Consider the following 14,271-nt stretch of genomic DNA (forward strand, 5'->3'; position numbering starts at 1 on the left):
CATTTTATTTTTGTCTACCTTGATGTTTAGAAATGAATTTGCAAGATTTATTTTATTTTTGTCTACCTTTATAAATTTAGAAAAATCCTAATTATTGTCGGTCCCACATACGACAATTTGAGATATAAATATGAAAATAAATATAAAATCGAACACTGAGATTTATGTGAAAAAGAATTTCACTATAATATTTTATGGTATACAACAATTTACTGTACTTCCAAAAAGCACACACATTCTCTTGATACAGGAGAACAAATAACTCACAAATATTATAGAACTAAGCACTTAAATGCTATGAAATGAGAAGAAAAACCGAGAATGAAGCTTCATCTTTGGGCCCAAGTGGTGTACTGTGTACGTTTCCTAAGCCCATTTATAACTCTTATATATTACCTGGGCTCTTGGGTTGGGGGAGAATAATTTTTTTCAACACTCTCGATTCTTCTGGTTTTCTCTTTGTGCGCCTTCTTTCCCGAAAAGGATACTCTCTTCTCCTCTGTACTCCTAGGGTTTGATCGGCTCTCCGGTTGATCATCTTGATCATCAGGCAGTAGCGGTATTGCTTTCTTGTCTGCGCTTCCTTGTGAGAAGCAGGTTGCGAGACCGTGTTTACTAGGGTTCATGTGCGTTGGTGTCTGAGGTATCTTGTGACAGAGAGTACCGAGATATCTGAGATCGGTAGTGCATTGGCTTGAGTCTGAGCTCGTTGTGAACGTAGATCGGCGTTCCTTTTCTGGTTGAACCACGTATTTGGTTGTTTCTTCCCTTTTCTCCTTTTATTGTTAGTTTACGGTTTCAGGTTTGTATGTATTGCGAAATCCTTAATGATTTTGAGTGAGAGTAGAGCTCTTCGTTAGTGTGAAAACACACATATTCTTATCTGAACGCTTCCATTGTCAAATTGATACACACATCATTTCCCTCAATAACCACAATCAAAAAAGCATTCAATGCATTTCTTGTGTCAATCAATTTCTTTGCCGACAATTATCATCCATGAATTTGAGCCAGTTATATAATTTTTTTTTGAAAAAAACATAAAACGTCTGATTATTTGAGATTATGATTTCCTTGCCATTGCTTATAAACAAAAGTATATCCACAATAAATTTCTTTAGTAAAAATTGAATTGGATTAAGAAACTTTGGGCTATAAGTCATCTTAATCCGTACGTTATTCTTTATTAAATTAAAGAATAAAACTTATGTATGGACTCGCGGATGACATTTATGTTTATAGATTCTTGAATGGATTCCACTAGGGTGATCACATATTTTTAAAAATAAATTGACCGTCCAAACCGAATTGTATCACATTGATTTTTGTCAATTTATTTAGAAAACCACGATTAAAAATAAATCCTAGACTATGCAGTAATTTTTTTATTTCATAGACAAAAATACAAAATATTAATCTTTATGTACCACCAATGTTTTAATTATTTTTATTATATTTAATTTTGAATACATTATCTTAAATTAAGATCCTTTTTTTATTGAAAAATTACATTATTAATCTTTATGTACCACCTCTATCGATATTCCATCACGCAGAAGATCATCCTCTTGTGATTGAATGCAGATAGCAGGTTGGTGCTTTGGCGACTTTTTGACAGAATTTGTTCGTTCGAAGTTTTGGATCCATGCAGTCCAAAATTATGATCCATCTACGCGATTACATTTCGAGTCATTGTGTTCTTTCGACATCACGATGTTTTATTATTGCATGTGTACCTACCATTGCTAGACCTAAATTATGTTATTTTACTATATATTAAATAAAACATGAAGTACTTTTATAGAATGTATACATATTTTGAGTTTTACATAATTAAATTTTATTTTTATCTATTTCTAAGGTGTTATTATTGTTGTTATTGTTATTGTAATGAATTTATAAACTAAAGGAAATTATATTTTGACACCGAATAACAATGAATTTAAGACAAATTAGAGACGGAATTAAATTTGAAGATAAAACCATTTGATCAAATTAGAAACTAATTCATAAAATTAGAACATAATCTTTCATCAAATAAGAGATGGATTTTGAGACGAAATTTTCATTTTATATTTTATTTTGAAATGAAAAACAAGGTTTCAAAGACATATATATATTTCCGTTTCTAAAGCCTTTTTTTTTGTTGAGTATGTTTCATACGAGAAGGCTTCACATATCTATATCCTTGAAATGGATTGATTCGATTCATATCTAGAGTGAAAAATAATAATTTTGGACACTCATCTTTACTGCATTGGGAGCTCACGTCTTACTTACATAATACTTGAAGCATCACCCGCATCGAGATCTAATTAATCACATATTTTTTCGTAATCCTGACGTAACATCGAAGACACATTAGCAATGTTCATTGTCATGTCAGCATTTTCCAGTATCACACATCATTTTCCGGTGTCATTTCAGAATTCCGATAAAAAATACTAAAATCGAAAGAAGTAAAAATTAGTGGACTAACCCCGTAAGTTGGCTAATAAGAAGAAAAAAATAAAAAATATATAAGTTAAATGATCAAAAATATAATTTTCCCACTAGATAAGATTGCTCACATATTGGGATAAAAATAATGTTATTAACAGAATAAATGCTAGCAACGATCGAGATAATTTTATATAAACTAATTCAGGTTATATGTTAAAATAAAATAGATAAGTTTGAAAATCTAAACATAATTGTGCTAATGTTTAAATAAAAGTAAGAATTTATTAGTAAGCTTATTTTCTTGATTTAGTTGATGATAATTTTTTATTAAACCAACTTTATATATATATATATATATATGTACCGACCATGGATAGTAGGATGACTCAACATGAAAGTATATGCTCATGCACTACTATTGGTCATGGACCGTAGCCCATGCCATGCACATTCACTAATAGAATCTCTCACCCCCTAGAAAGTTGTTTCTTTCGCCTCCTTCAACACTTGAACACAAGACCTCCAGACTTAAGTACATAGATTCTTAAAATGTACCATCTTACAGCCCATGATCAGTAGTGTTGCATAAGAATGAGCTAAGTCTTATGTTGGGTCAGCCTATGACCCATGATCATTACAATATAACCATGACTAAACTTGGATTATATTATCTACGCATGTTAATTGTTAATGCACATGGTTTGGGATACACAACAGAAATGTTGGTATGGCTTGAGTTCTTTGTTTAACTACACCAGTCATTGTAGTTGTTTTCACTACCACATGGAAAGCGTTAAATTGTAAGTAAGATTAATTCTTCTGAACATAATTCATTTTAGCCATATCATTTAACATTAACGTAAGTTGATCTGCAATAAGACAGCTTGGTATATAAATTAAACCTAACTAAATAAACGACAGAAGCCGGAACTTATAATATTGCTTCTCGAAATTAAGGATAAATATGAAAATTTGTAATTTTAGTACGGTAAGTTGACCTATTTTTTGTTTTATTTCTTCAATTTGTCAAAATTTTGTTTACATCTAATAACATGATTTGTTTTTGTTTTTGTCGTTTTTTTTCCAAAACCACTAAATCCATCGAATATTATTTGTTTAGCACTGATGATCTTCTATGTAGCTCATGTAACAAGAATAAAGATTATATTACGCTCATTAATATACATAAACAAAAATAATGGGAAACAACAAAACTATTTTCCTCATTGATGATCTTCTATGTAGCTCATGTAATAAGAATAAAGATTATATTACACTCATTAATATACATAAACAAAAATAATGGGAAACAACAAAACTATTTTCCTCATATTTTGAAGTATCGATGGATGTTTTGCATTATTATCTTTTTTTTTTATTACATGAATTTTAGTTTAAGTAATAGGAGCTTAATTCTCACTGCACGTGCCGCGGAGGAGAAAATACGTAACAAATAAATCATATTAAATGGATGTAATAGTTTCGGGTAAAAAATGACCAAAACAAAATAAAATTCAAGTTACTATATGAAATCAAACATGGACAAGTTATAAAATTAAAACCTAAAACAAACAATTTTTCCGATACTTTATATACAATTACACGACTTATTTTCATTTGTGTGAGACCACTTCTGGTTATTATATTTACATCATATAAACAAAATATACATGAAAAACTAAGTATGAAGTGTTCTTTAACCCTCTTCATGGCAGCAACCATTTTTTAACTTAAGTACGGCACAGCAGTAGAGCCAAGACTCATTAGAATGAGGAAATTAGAAGTAAAAGTTTTTCAAAGAAAGAAAGAGTAAAATCACATTTTTTTCCCTCATTTTATGATTGATAAGATGTATATGTTTTATAGAAAAACTCGTGAGGGGGGAAAAGAGCGACTCCCATTTTGTCCCTTCTCTATTTGAGCTGCCGCGGTGGTAGAGAAAGGGAGCAGCTTGGTCGATAAGCCCTTCTACTTCCCTGTTTCAGTAGACATGTATATTTGTTTATATGGTATGTGTAAGCTAAGAGATGTGATTTCATCGCTTATATATTTTTAGTGATTGATCCGACGTATTCTGTAAGATTTCTTGCTCTGACGACATCATTTGATCCGTAGGATGGAGATTCGCTAAACGTTGGAGGAACAACAACAGAAGAAGATACTTTGAACCTTTTACTCCTCGAAAACTCATCCCCAATCCCAGGACTCATCACCTGATCCGGGCTACTAATCCTGCAGCCGGACATCATTTGATCGCCCCAGAAACCTAGTTCATTCATACCATAAAGTTCTCCGATATCCGATCCATCTGAATTGTCCAAACCGTGGTGCCTGAAACTGCCCCATTCTGTGCTGTAATCCGACATACTCGAGCTCTCTAGCTCCCAAGGAGATTGTTCAGTACAAACAGGCGGCACAATGACACTTGGTTGCACCACTTTTTGATCAATTTTCATGATATGATCATCAGGATAAAGGTTTTGGTTGTATTGATTAATGTACCCCTTGAAGTGAAAAATATTTGCGAAGGTGAAGTGGTCGCTTACCCGACTCTTATTCGGCTTATTCTCTGATTTTCTAGCCATGATAGACTGCAAATTCTTGCTTAACTTGGCTTTTAAAGATGAGAAACTAAGCCCATGCTTGGTATCTACATGATCAGTGCTTGAGTCTGTGTTTAAGTTACTGGACTCAGGTTTGTCTGTCTTGATCAGATTCCCCTTCGCAGCGAAGTTCGTACGAGCGTTCTCTCCACGGAGAGCACGAGCCGCCTCATCATAGGCACGAGCAGCCTCTTCAGGGGTATCATAGGTTCCTAACCATAAGCGTACTCGTTGAGAGGAGTCTTTGATCTCGGCTACCCATCTGCCGGATGGCCTTTGCCTTACACCCACAAATCGACGTTGCTTTGTAGTCGATTTTGTTGGTTGTGGCTTGTCCGTGAGGCTCGTAGCTATGATGGATTTTGTGGTGTCACATCCAGCCATGAATCACACAAAATTTGTAATGTTGTAAGGGCTTTGATTTGCTTGTGAAGTTTTACCAGCGGATATGTATACATGCATGAAAGAGATGTTGTGCCAATATTTGTCTCTATTTATACTAAACCATTTCAAGAATGTTGTGTAAATTGCATTTTGGTCCAAGGAAAACTAAATTTCGGCCTAAATAAATAAAAAAAAAACATATGAAAAAAGGGCTAAATTATTGTAATATCTTCTCCCACTGTTTATTTTTTGTTCGTATCCTTATTACCCTTTTATCTTTTGATTAATTTAATTCCAACTTCTTATCACCTTGGCTTGATCTGAAAATGCGTGGCTAATGAAAACTCCCATTAAAAAACCTATTTTTGGTGGTTGGCTACCAACGGACACAAATAAACTATAAACAATTTATTCATTTCGCCAAATAGACATATTATATTTTATTATATAGGCATATTACTGATTATTGCCGTATGGAAACAAAAATGAACTTCGTTTATTTTGATTTTGACCTCAACCCCGAGTTCAAGTCTATATATATCTTAAACGAATCGATCGGGCTTGATGTTATGCTCAGCTCGACTCTTTTATATCCATCATTAATCGCATACACTCCACTTTATGAACAAATCTCATGCATAAAGTGGGGTGGAAGTAATATTAATTCGACCTGTTAAAAAAACGTAGAACCATTAAACATTACGGAAGATTTGAGATATATGGATGCCATTAATATGTTAATTCAAGTATTTTCAAGATTAACATATATAATGATTGTGGGGTAACTCGAAATGGTTTTTTGCTAATGGAGATGGAATGATGTGTGGGGCTCCAAACCAGCGTAGCGTGTCCTTTGTGGTGTTTGTTTCTTAATCACTAATTAATCGTACATATTTGATGTTAAAAAATTGGATTGATTAAAATTTTATTAAGCAATTGAAAACAGAATTTGTCATGTTTCTCCAACTAAATTAAAATTTCATTTTTGTTATGGTTTGTTTTTGTCGCGATTTTGGTATTTTCGTTGTTAAATTTCAAACTTAATCTGCTATTTTTTTGTATTTTTTTGATAATTTTAGTCATTTTTCTATCGTGTCGTTGATATAACACTTATACGACGCTGATGAGTGTAGTATCACACAATTACTCCTAATAGAAGATAACTAAAATTGTAAAAAAAGAGAAAGATACACAATAAATATCAACATTAGATGGTATAGATGACCAAAATCCAAACAATGTCTAAGGTCATCATTCAAATCCAGCATTGGATTCCTTTAATGATTGAACACAGATTTGTTTCTTGGGATTTGATATTTTTTAGTGCATGCGTGTGAAAAATTGTTAGTGAATATAAATTCATGAAAACTTATGTGAGACGGTCTCACGAGTCATATTTTATAAGACATATCTCTTATTCGAGTCATCCATGAAAAAATATTACTTTTTATGCTAAGAGTATTACTTTTTATTATGAATATCGATAAGGTTAACCCGTATCACAGATAAAGATTCATGAGATCGTTTCACGAGAGACCCCTATTCATACACAAAATAAGGGGGGAAAAGGTACTGAAAATCTTACTTTTCAAACAAAACCACATACAAAAATTGTTGTCGTAATAATCAGTTAAATTAGCTATACAATTTTTATGAAAACCTGAATTTTATCCACAAAAATAGAATAAATCAAATTCGGTGAAAATTTTGGGTCGATCATCAATCGGTAATTAGATTTATGTTGAGTAGGTCTCATGTGCTCACGAATTTTTATCTATGAGACGGGTCAATCTTACCGATATTTACAATAAAAAGTAATATTTTTAGCATTAAAAGTAATATTTTTTAATGGATGACCTAAATAAAAAATTTGTCACACAAAATATGACTCGTGAGAACGTCTCACATAAGTTTTTGTCATTTGTGTTTTGAAGAGGGTTATCCAAAATATGGCGATTAATCCACTCTTATTTTTTTTGGTAAGTTTCTGATTAATTGAAACGTAAGTGCGTAGAATTTTGTCTGTAGTTAATGTTAGGTTGCATGCAAGATCTTCTGAACTTCGATAATTTCATAGTTAAAAGAAATTGACACTAGCCTCACATATGAGGGAGGGACGAACGGGGAATCAATTTCCCATAAGATATTAGTAATTTTAATTTAATGTATATTTTTTCAAAACGCATAAAAATTTTCCCAAAAAATACAATAATATGTTTTCTTCATAAAAAAATCATGATCCGATCCCGAATAATGATTTACAATAAATCATGTCGTGTGTCGCGTTGTATCCTTACTCCGTAGCGTAGAAGAATTCGAATGACATCAAAACTCAAATTTCGAATCCAATTATAACAAACTAATTACCTAGCTAGCTAAAAAAATCGAAATAAAGAAAGGAAACTGTGATACAGTCCTGTGCAGCCAGCATCCGATTTATTTAAATTGCAAAATCGAGAAATTTTGATGGTGACAAAATTTTAAATTACAAATTTCACTGTCACAAGGCTTGATTTCAAAACCGTAGTTCATTTTTCATATTGCATTTATTAAATTACACGCATATATTGATTTTATTATACTGTTTAAAATTAATGTATTATAAATTAATCGTTAAATTTTTATGATTTTACATACATTTCTATTAATTTACGTATTATGCGTACATTTTAATGAATTTTATGTATAGTGATTTATTTAGAATTAGTATTTTAAGAATAAAGATTGAATAGGAATTAAATAAAGATTAACTGTGAAACACTGACTGAAATTGGTTTATGAACTGGCTTACGAAAGACTAATGCAGCCCAGTATTTAGAATTGGTCATATTTGAGCCCAAATAAGCTATAAAGGCCTTGAAACATGAAATTAAACTTCAATTTGGCTTTTCCCATTCCTTTATATAATTTGTTTATTTTCTAAATTATTAGGTATTGAATGGATTATTTTCATCAAGATAATTTGAAATATAAACTCCACAATAACTTTGAGAACTATGAGCTTCCTCGAATCAAAAGTATACATACGAGGAGAATATATTTTTTAAAAAATATAAGAAATTGTTAGGCAGACTCGTTCTCTAAATATATATTGTTGGATACATTAATAATCGGAGGACTGCACTTTCTTCTTGGGATACATCACAAAACAATTATTGGTAACTATATATTTCAATATTTTTGTCTAAGAGAGGAAAACAAATCTGGAATCTGAGGAAAAAAAAAGGGGAAGTTATTGAAAAATCCCCAATCATAAAATTTCTTTGGCTTCACTCCCTACCCACAAAATTGTGGTACTATGTCATACAAAATGTGGTACACTTCATGTAGAAATGTGGTACACTTCATGTGGAAATGTGTACTAAAAAAGTACCTAGGGACTGAACACAAAAAAAAAAGGCGGCTGAGGACTGAACCCAAATTTCCCGAAAAAAAAACGATCACAAAATTTAAGGCTTTTATGAAAAGTACGAGAAATGTATGTACCTTTTTTCCCAGTTGAGACATTTTTCCAATCTTTCCTTTTTTAGCCGCCAGAATTCAAAGTACTCTCCGCACCTAAAATATGCTATACACTACTATTTTTTGGGGTACCCACAGAACAAGGTCTTCACAATCACAAAAATAATTGTCAATTTAATTTTTATCAATACATAAAAAATTCACTCTCGCTCTAATGTTTTTTAAAGAATTATATGTATGAACTTAGATAATACTCTTTTTGAGCTATTTTTTGATATTGAGTTAGGTCATAATCTCTATTTTAATAATATTAGATGTCCAGTATTTGCTGGATGAAGTTCTTGAAAATTAATGGAATTAGACAATCATCCATCTGAACTAGCTTTTGGGTGGTCGTTTATACGTTAGACTGACCTATTGACCACCCGTTAATGTTTAGAACTTTTGTGATGGTCGATTTGGACAATATTTTCGTTTTTGATAACTGTTTGGGGTTAAATTGAATATCGTTTGTAACTTAGAATTAAAAAAAAAAATCCGTTAACATAAATAGAACGAATGATATATATCCAAAACCAAACATAGCATATATTTTGTCATGGAGGAGCCAACTTTGAAGAAAGTTGACCCGAGTGAGAACGCCGAAGAGAAAAAATATTTTTCGACTGAGTTCGGATTTGGCATTAGTTTTGAAGACATTAATTTTATTTTAGTTTGATGTTTTCCATTTTCGGTTCTTGGTTTTTAAATCCCAAATCTCCCCGTTTCTTTGTGAATCTCGATCTGTGTCCTTATTTGAGACATGTTCTCTCCTCTCTTTTTTTTTTAATATATATTTTAGTTGTATATTATAATTGTCGTGATTATTACAGTCATCGGTCTTTTACTTATCCGGCTTCTTCTTTTTGTTTGTTTCTAGAGATTCGCGTTGTCCCATCATTGGTTCCACAAAATTTACACGATTTATCCCCTATCTTGGGAATTCCTGATATGGGGTGTTTCTTTTCTCTATTTTCCTCTGGATTTTAATTTCAGGGGATGAATCCTGTGGTTGTTTGATGTTTTCTTGAACTGGGAGTTAATTCCTTTCACAATGTTTGACTTTCATTCTACTAGCCGTGAACTTGTAAAATTCCTCATGAATCTGGATCTGGGAGTTTAGTAGATCTTTTTGCTTATTTTGTTTTAATTATTTTCTTAATTTACGTTTTCACTTCGTTTTCTTTATTCCTTTTGGTATTGGAGTTGAAGCAGTTGGTGGTTCGTGGTGACATGTTCGGTTCTGGAATGAATTTAATCACAACAATTATTGGTTTTGGCATGAGTGCTACTTTTATTGTGTTTGTTTGCACTAGACTGATTTGTGGGCGGTTCCGCCGTATGGAGGAACGGCAAATGCTCGAGATTGACACGAGGATCGATCTAGAGCTGGTATGATTCATATATACTGCTGCATTCTTGAATTATGTTCAATGGCAGAGGCGATTTAATGTATTTTTACAGCTGAATGGCCCGATTAAAGTTTTTTAAAGTTTAAGGAATTGTTATTTGATCACTTGATAATCTTCGAGTTGTCAAATGATGCTTAGTTTGACAGTTGAGTGTAGATTATTGTTATGCAACTATAGAAACGTGCTTGTTTATTGAAATGAGCTTGCTTCATTTTAGCAACTAGAGCTTCATTATTGTGTTCGTGTTCTTGAAATGATACTTTGTCTGGTCCAGGATTGTGTATGCAGGGTGAAAACTTTGACATAGAATTTGAATTGAGTGGTTCCAACGAAGGGTTAATTCGGAATATACGTATCCCTTATCAACATCCCTCCGACTTCGTTGTATATGCACGAAAACATAGTATTTTATTCCATGTCGGCCTGTTATGACTTTACCCTGTGAACATTTGTTCTGGTTATGGACTATTCCGTCTTTGCTAAAAGATAACAATGCTAATTTTTGGCGAGCTATTGCCTTAGTCGATTGAGACATCATCTGTTTTCGTGAAACCATTAGCAGAAATTAGATGGAAGTAAGAATGCATGTACTACTACAACTCATTCTGTCATGTTCCTTGGTTAAATATTGTAGCGCCTAATTACACACTAATTATAGATGTATTTTTTCAAGTATAGAAACTATTTTTTCCTCCTTGTGACCTCTCTTGTACATGAACAAGTATGATTCTGTGTGCATCATTTTTGCTGATGCGGTTGCTTAAGAGGTTATTTTTTGGCAGCCAGAACACAGGATTAATGGCCTTGAACCGGTTGTTGTTGCTGCAATTCCCACGATGAACTTCAATCGGGAAGCATTCAGTTCAGTTGAAGATGCACAGTGAGTCTAGCTAGCAACGTTAATCTTTCGAGCCTTGTTTACCAACCATCCATTTATTCTCATCAAATTTAGTAATGTTTTGGCGTCCTGATCCACGATAAAATATCAAGAAATTTTTTTCAACTAATTATTTTAAAAAATAAATTGCAGGTGTACAATATGTCTAGCAGAGTACCAAGAAAAGGAAGTACTAAGAATCATGCCAAACTGTGGGCATAGTTTTCATCTGTCTTGCATTGATACATGGCTCAGAAAACAGTCTACATGTCCTGTATGTCGTCTCTCAGTACAAGACTCGTTCGAAACAAAACATCTTCGAACAGCTATACTGTCCACTACTCAATCGTTTAATTCACATTCAGGTTCCGAGGGTATTGAAGACAATCAAAGACATGAAGATTCCATTTCCATTGAGCTCGAGCCAGGAATTAGTGGTGATTCAAGATTGAGTTAATAATATAATTTCCTCAACTAGTTTTATACTTTCAACATTTGCATATTTTTTCGCTTGTATTGATTCAGAGCAACAGGATTCAAGGTTTTAAGGTGCTGCAGTATGCAGATTACCTCATGTTCTGTATATAGTTTTGTTATTGTATAATCACAGCTTTTTGTATCTTTGTGTTGAATTTTGAAGGAAGAGTAATGAGGTGCTAATCTCCACTAGGTTTCGTTCCAATAGGAAAAAAACAACAGGAAAAAGATGCTGTTATTTTGCCTGTACAAGTCTTGAAGTAATAATATATATTGCTTCAGATGCAGTGGAAAACTGATCCGCCAACGTAACTATAGTCTTAGCCACTGCTCCCCCTTTATAAACGTTATATCCAGAAACGGTCTTGCTTCCAGATACTTGAGGGCTTTGGACCATGGCACTCGACCTCTTCTATCTGCTCCCCTTCCTCCACACTGATATTCTCCAAATAAAACGGTGCTGCATACATGAAATAATGCTTACAAAAGTCAACAGTTGAAGGGATTTTCTTCGTTTCTTGTTGTGGAAATTAAGTGCTCAGAGTTCAAGGAGTCACATACTTTTGTCTCGATGGAGTTCTCCAATCTTCCCATCCTTCTGGTCTTATGTTAATGTCAAATTCACAGTACGAATATATTATTCGCGAATAACCTGCCCAGGCTCTGCCTAGATAAATCGATCCAGTTCCATTAACGGTACAATTCGTAAATGAAAACCCGGTATCCTCATCAGGGGAGTTCCTATGTTGGGCAGCTATGGCGAATGCGTCTCCCACCACATGAATGCTGCTCTCCTGTGACAAAGCACTTATTTTTGTTATCCGAGGACCTAGAAATAATACATTAAAAAAAGGGTGGGAATATTTTAGGCACCTGATAGAGGGATTTTGCATTGCCAAATATGAAATCTATGGATCCTTGGATGAAACATTGGTAAAAATAATGTGTTCCAGTTTCATCTAAAAGTGTGTCCTGTGATCCTAGAAACCGAACTTTGTAAAACATGGCTTTATCACCTGATATCCTCAGGGCCACAGCTTGGTTGCCATCAACTCCACCACCCCTAGAGACGACTGTATTCTGCGATAAAATGTGTAAATTTTGATAAAGAAATGAAATTTTATGACTATGGAACATAAAGTAAGGCTGTTTAAGTATGAGTTTTTTTGCCTCAAATGTGACTCCTGATGCACAAAAGTAGTCTGATTCTACTGTAACAGAGGCTGAACTCCATGTTCCAATAAAAAAGCCATTCTTGTCTCTATCTGAAGCTCTGTCTTTCCAGGTTATAACTGTTTCAGAAACTTGATCTTGCTTACCGATAAATGAAATGTATGGCTTAGACACTGGAATCTTCACCTTTTCTCTGTGTCAGATTTCAGTGTATTAAAAATATGCCAACAAAGTAAAAGCAACAAAGTCAGGGAAGGCTCCAGCAACCTTCTCAAGGGCGGGCAAAACAAGTTTAGAAGGGATGAATCTGATTTTTCTTTTCATTTTTTTGGAGGAACTATATATATAACATTTGGATATTTTCTGATCATGTGTTTTATTTAAAGTAAAATAGATAAAGTTTTAAATTTTTAATGAAAAGTTTTATGAGATTTTAAAATATAATGGAAATAAAAAAAGAAAGATTTTTTAAAGGAGGGAAGTTAGGAGCCCTGTAACAATACACGTAACCTCCTCACTCTCCCATTTCCCATTTCAGTTTTCAACTAGCAGAAACCACACACGATCCCATGCATGAACAGAAATCAAATTCTTCTTCCCCATAATATTCGAAAAACAATTGATGATTATAATAATTTCGAACCTGTAAATTCCAGGAAGAATATGAATTTTCACTCTTTCAGCGTTATTTTCCGGTACCATGTCAACTGCACCTTGCACTGTCAAAGAATCTCCACCGCCATTTTTATCAACCAGCAATACCTTGCGTTGATTGCCCGCGTCTCTGAAATCCAACCTGTAACCATCCACAATCAAATCGTCCCACGTAATATAGTCTCTCCTACTGCTGTTATTTAGAGAAAACCCAACTCCAGCTTCACCCCACAACACCAACAGAGCAAAGAACCAAAAACTGGAACGAGTTAACTTCATTTTCATAAATTAAACAGAAGCTTAAAATTTCAAAATTAGTGAAGAAATTACAGAGGAAACTGTTGACATGGGGTGGTGACGTTTAATGAGAAAGAAGTGAAGACAATAAATACAGGAGCGGGACTGCGGGAGTGGAGGCTTATATATATTAAGCTAATTTACTCCATTAAATTTCACTGCGTATGAACAAAATAAAATTAAGTTTAAAGAAAGTTTCTTAAAGAATTACAGGTACAAAGATGCATGGAATGTGCTTTAATTTCATGCAATTCTTGAGGAATTAAACTGAGAGGAATGAACAGAAATGTATACTGCGGAGATCATGCCAAACAATTAAAGGAAGTTTTAATTGGGATTAATATGTTGAAGTACATAAAACAAGTAGTCACAAAATCTATGCTTGAGCAAGGAAGGAAAGAGAAAAAGAAGGATTGTTGGGCAACGGTTGTGAAACTCAAAGGAGTCTCCA

General features: G+C 33.3%; 2 protein-coding genes across 2 annotated transcripts; one reads left to right on the forward strand and one right to left on the reverse strand.

Annotated features, from left to right (window-relative positions):
* Window positions 1–9,578: 9,578 nt before the first annotated feature.
* On the forward strand, window positions 9,579–11,838 carry LOC140812941 (RING-H2 finger protein ATL64-like). Its single transcript, XM_073171323.1, has 3 exons — window positions 9,579–10,322; window positions 11,125–11,222; window positions 11,373–11,838. Exons 1-3 carry the CDS (start codon window positions 10,164–10,166, stop codon window positions 11,674–11,676), a joined length of 561 nt encoding a protein of 186 aa, XP_073027424.1. The 5' UTR covers window positions 9,579–10,163; the 3' UTR covers window positions 11,677–11,838.
* Window positions 11,839–11,918: 80 nt separating this feature from the next.
* On the reverse strand, window positions 11,919–14,121 carry LOC140812940 (pectinesterase QRT1). The gene is made up of 4 exons (XM_073171322.1): window positions 13,513–14,121; window positions 12,570–13,062; window positions 12,258–12,490; window positions 11,919–12,156 (listed from the first exon to the last, which is right to left on the reverse strand). Exons 1-4 carry the CDS (start codon window positions 13,806–13,808, stop codon window positions 12,009–12,011), a joined length of 1,170 nt encoding a protein of 389 aa, XP_073027423.1. The 5' UTR covers window positions 13,809–14,121; the 3' UTR covers window positions 11,919–12,008.
* Window positions 14,122–14,271: the final 150 nt, after the last annotated feature.

Source organism: Primulina eburnea, chromosome 14 (assembly GCF_022965805.1).
Source record: "Primulina eburnea isolate SZY01 chromosome 14, ASM2296580v1, whole genome shotgun sequence".
NCBI lineage: Eukaryota > Viridiplantae > Streptophyta > Magnoliopsida > Lamiales > Gesneriaceae > Primulina > Primulina eburnea.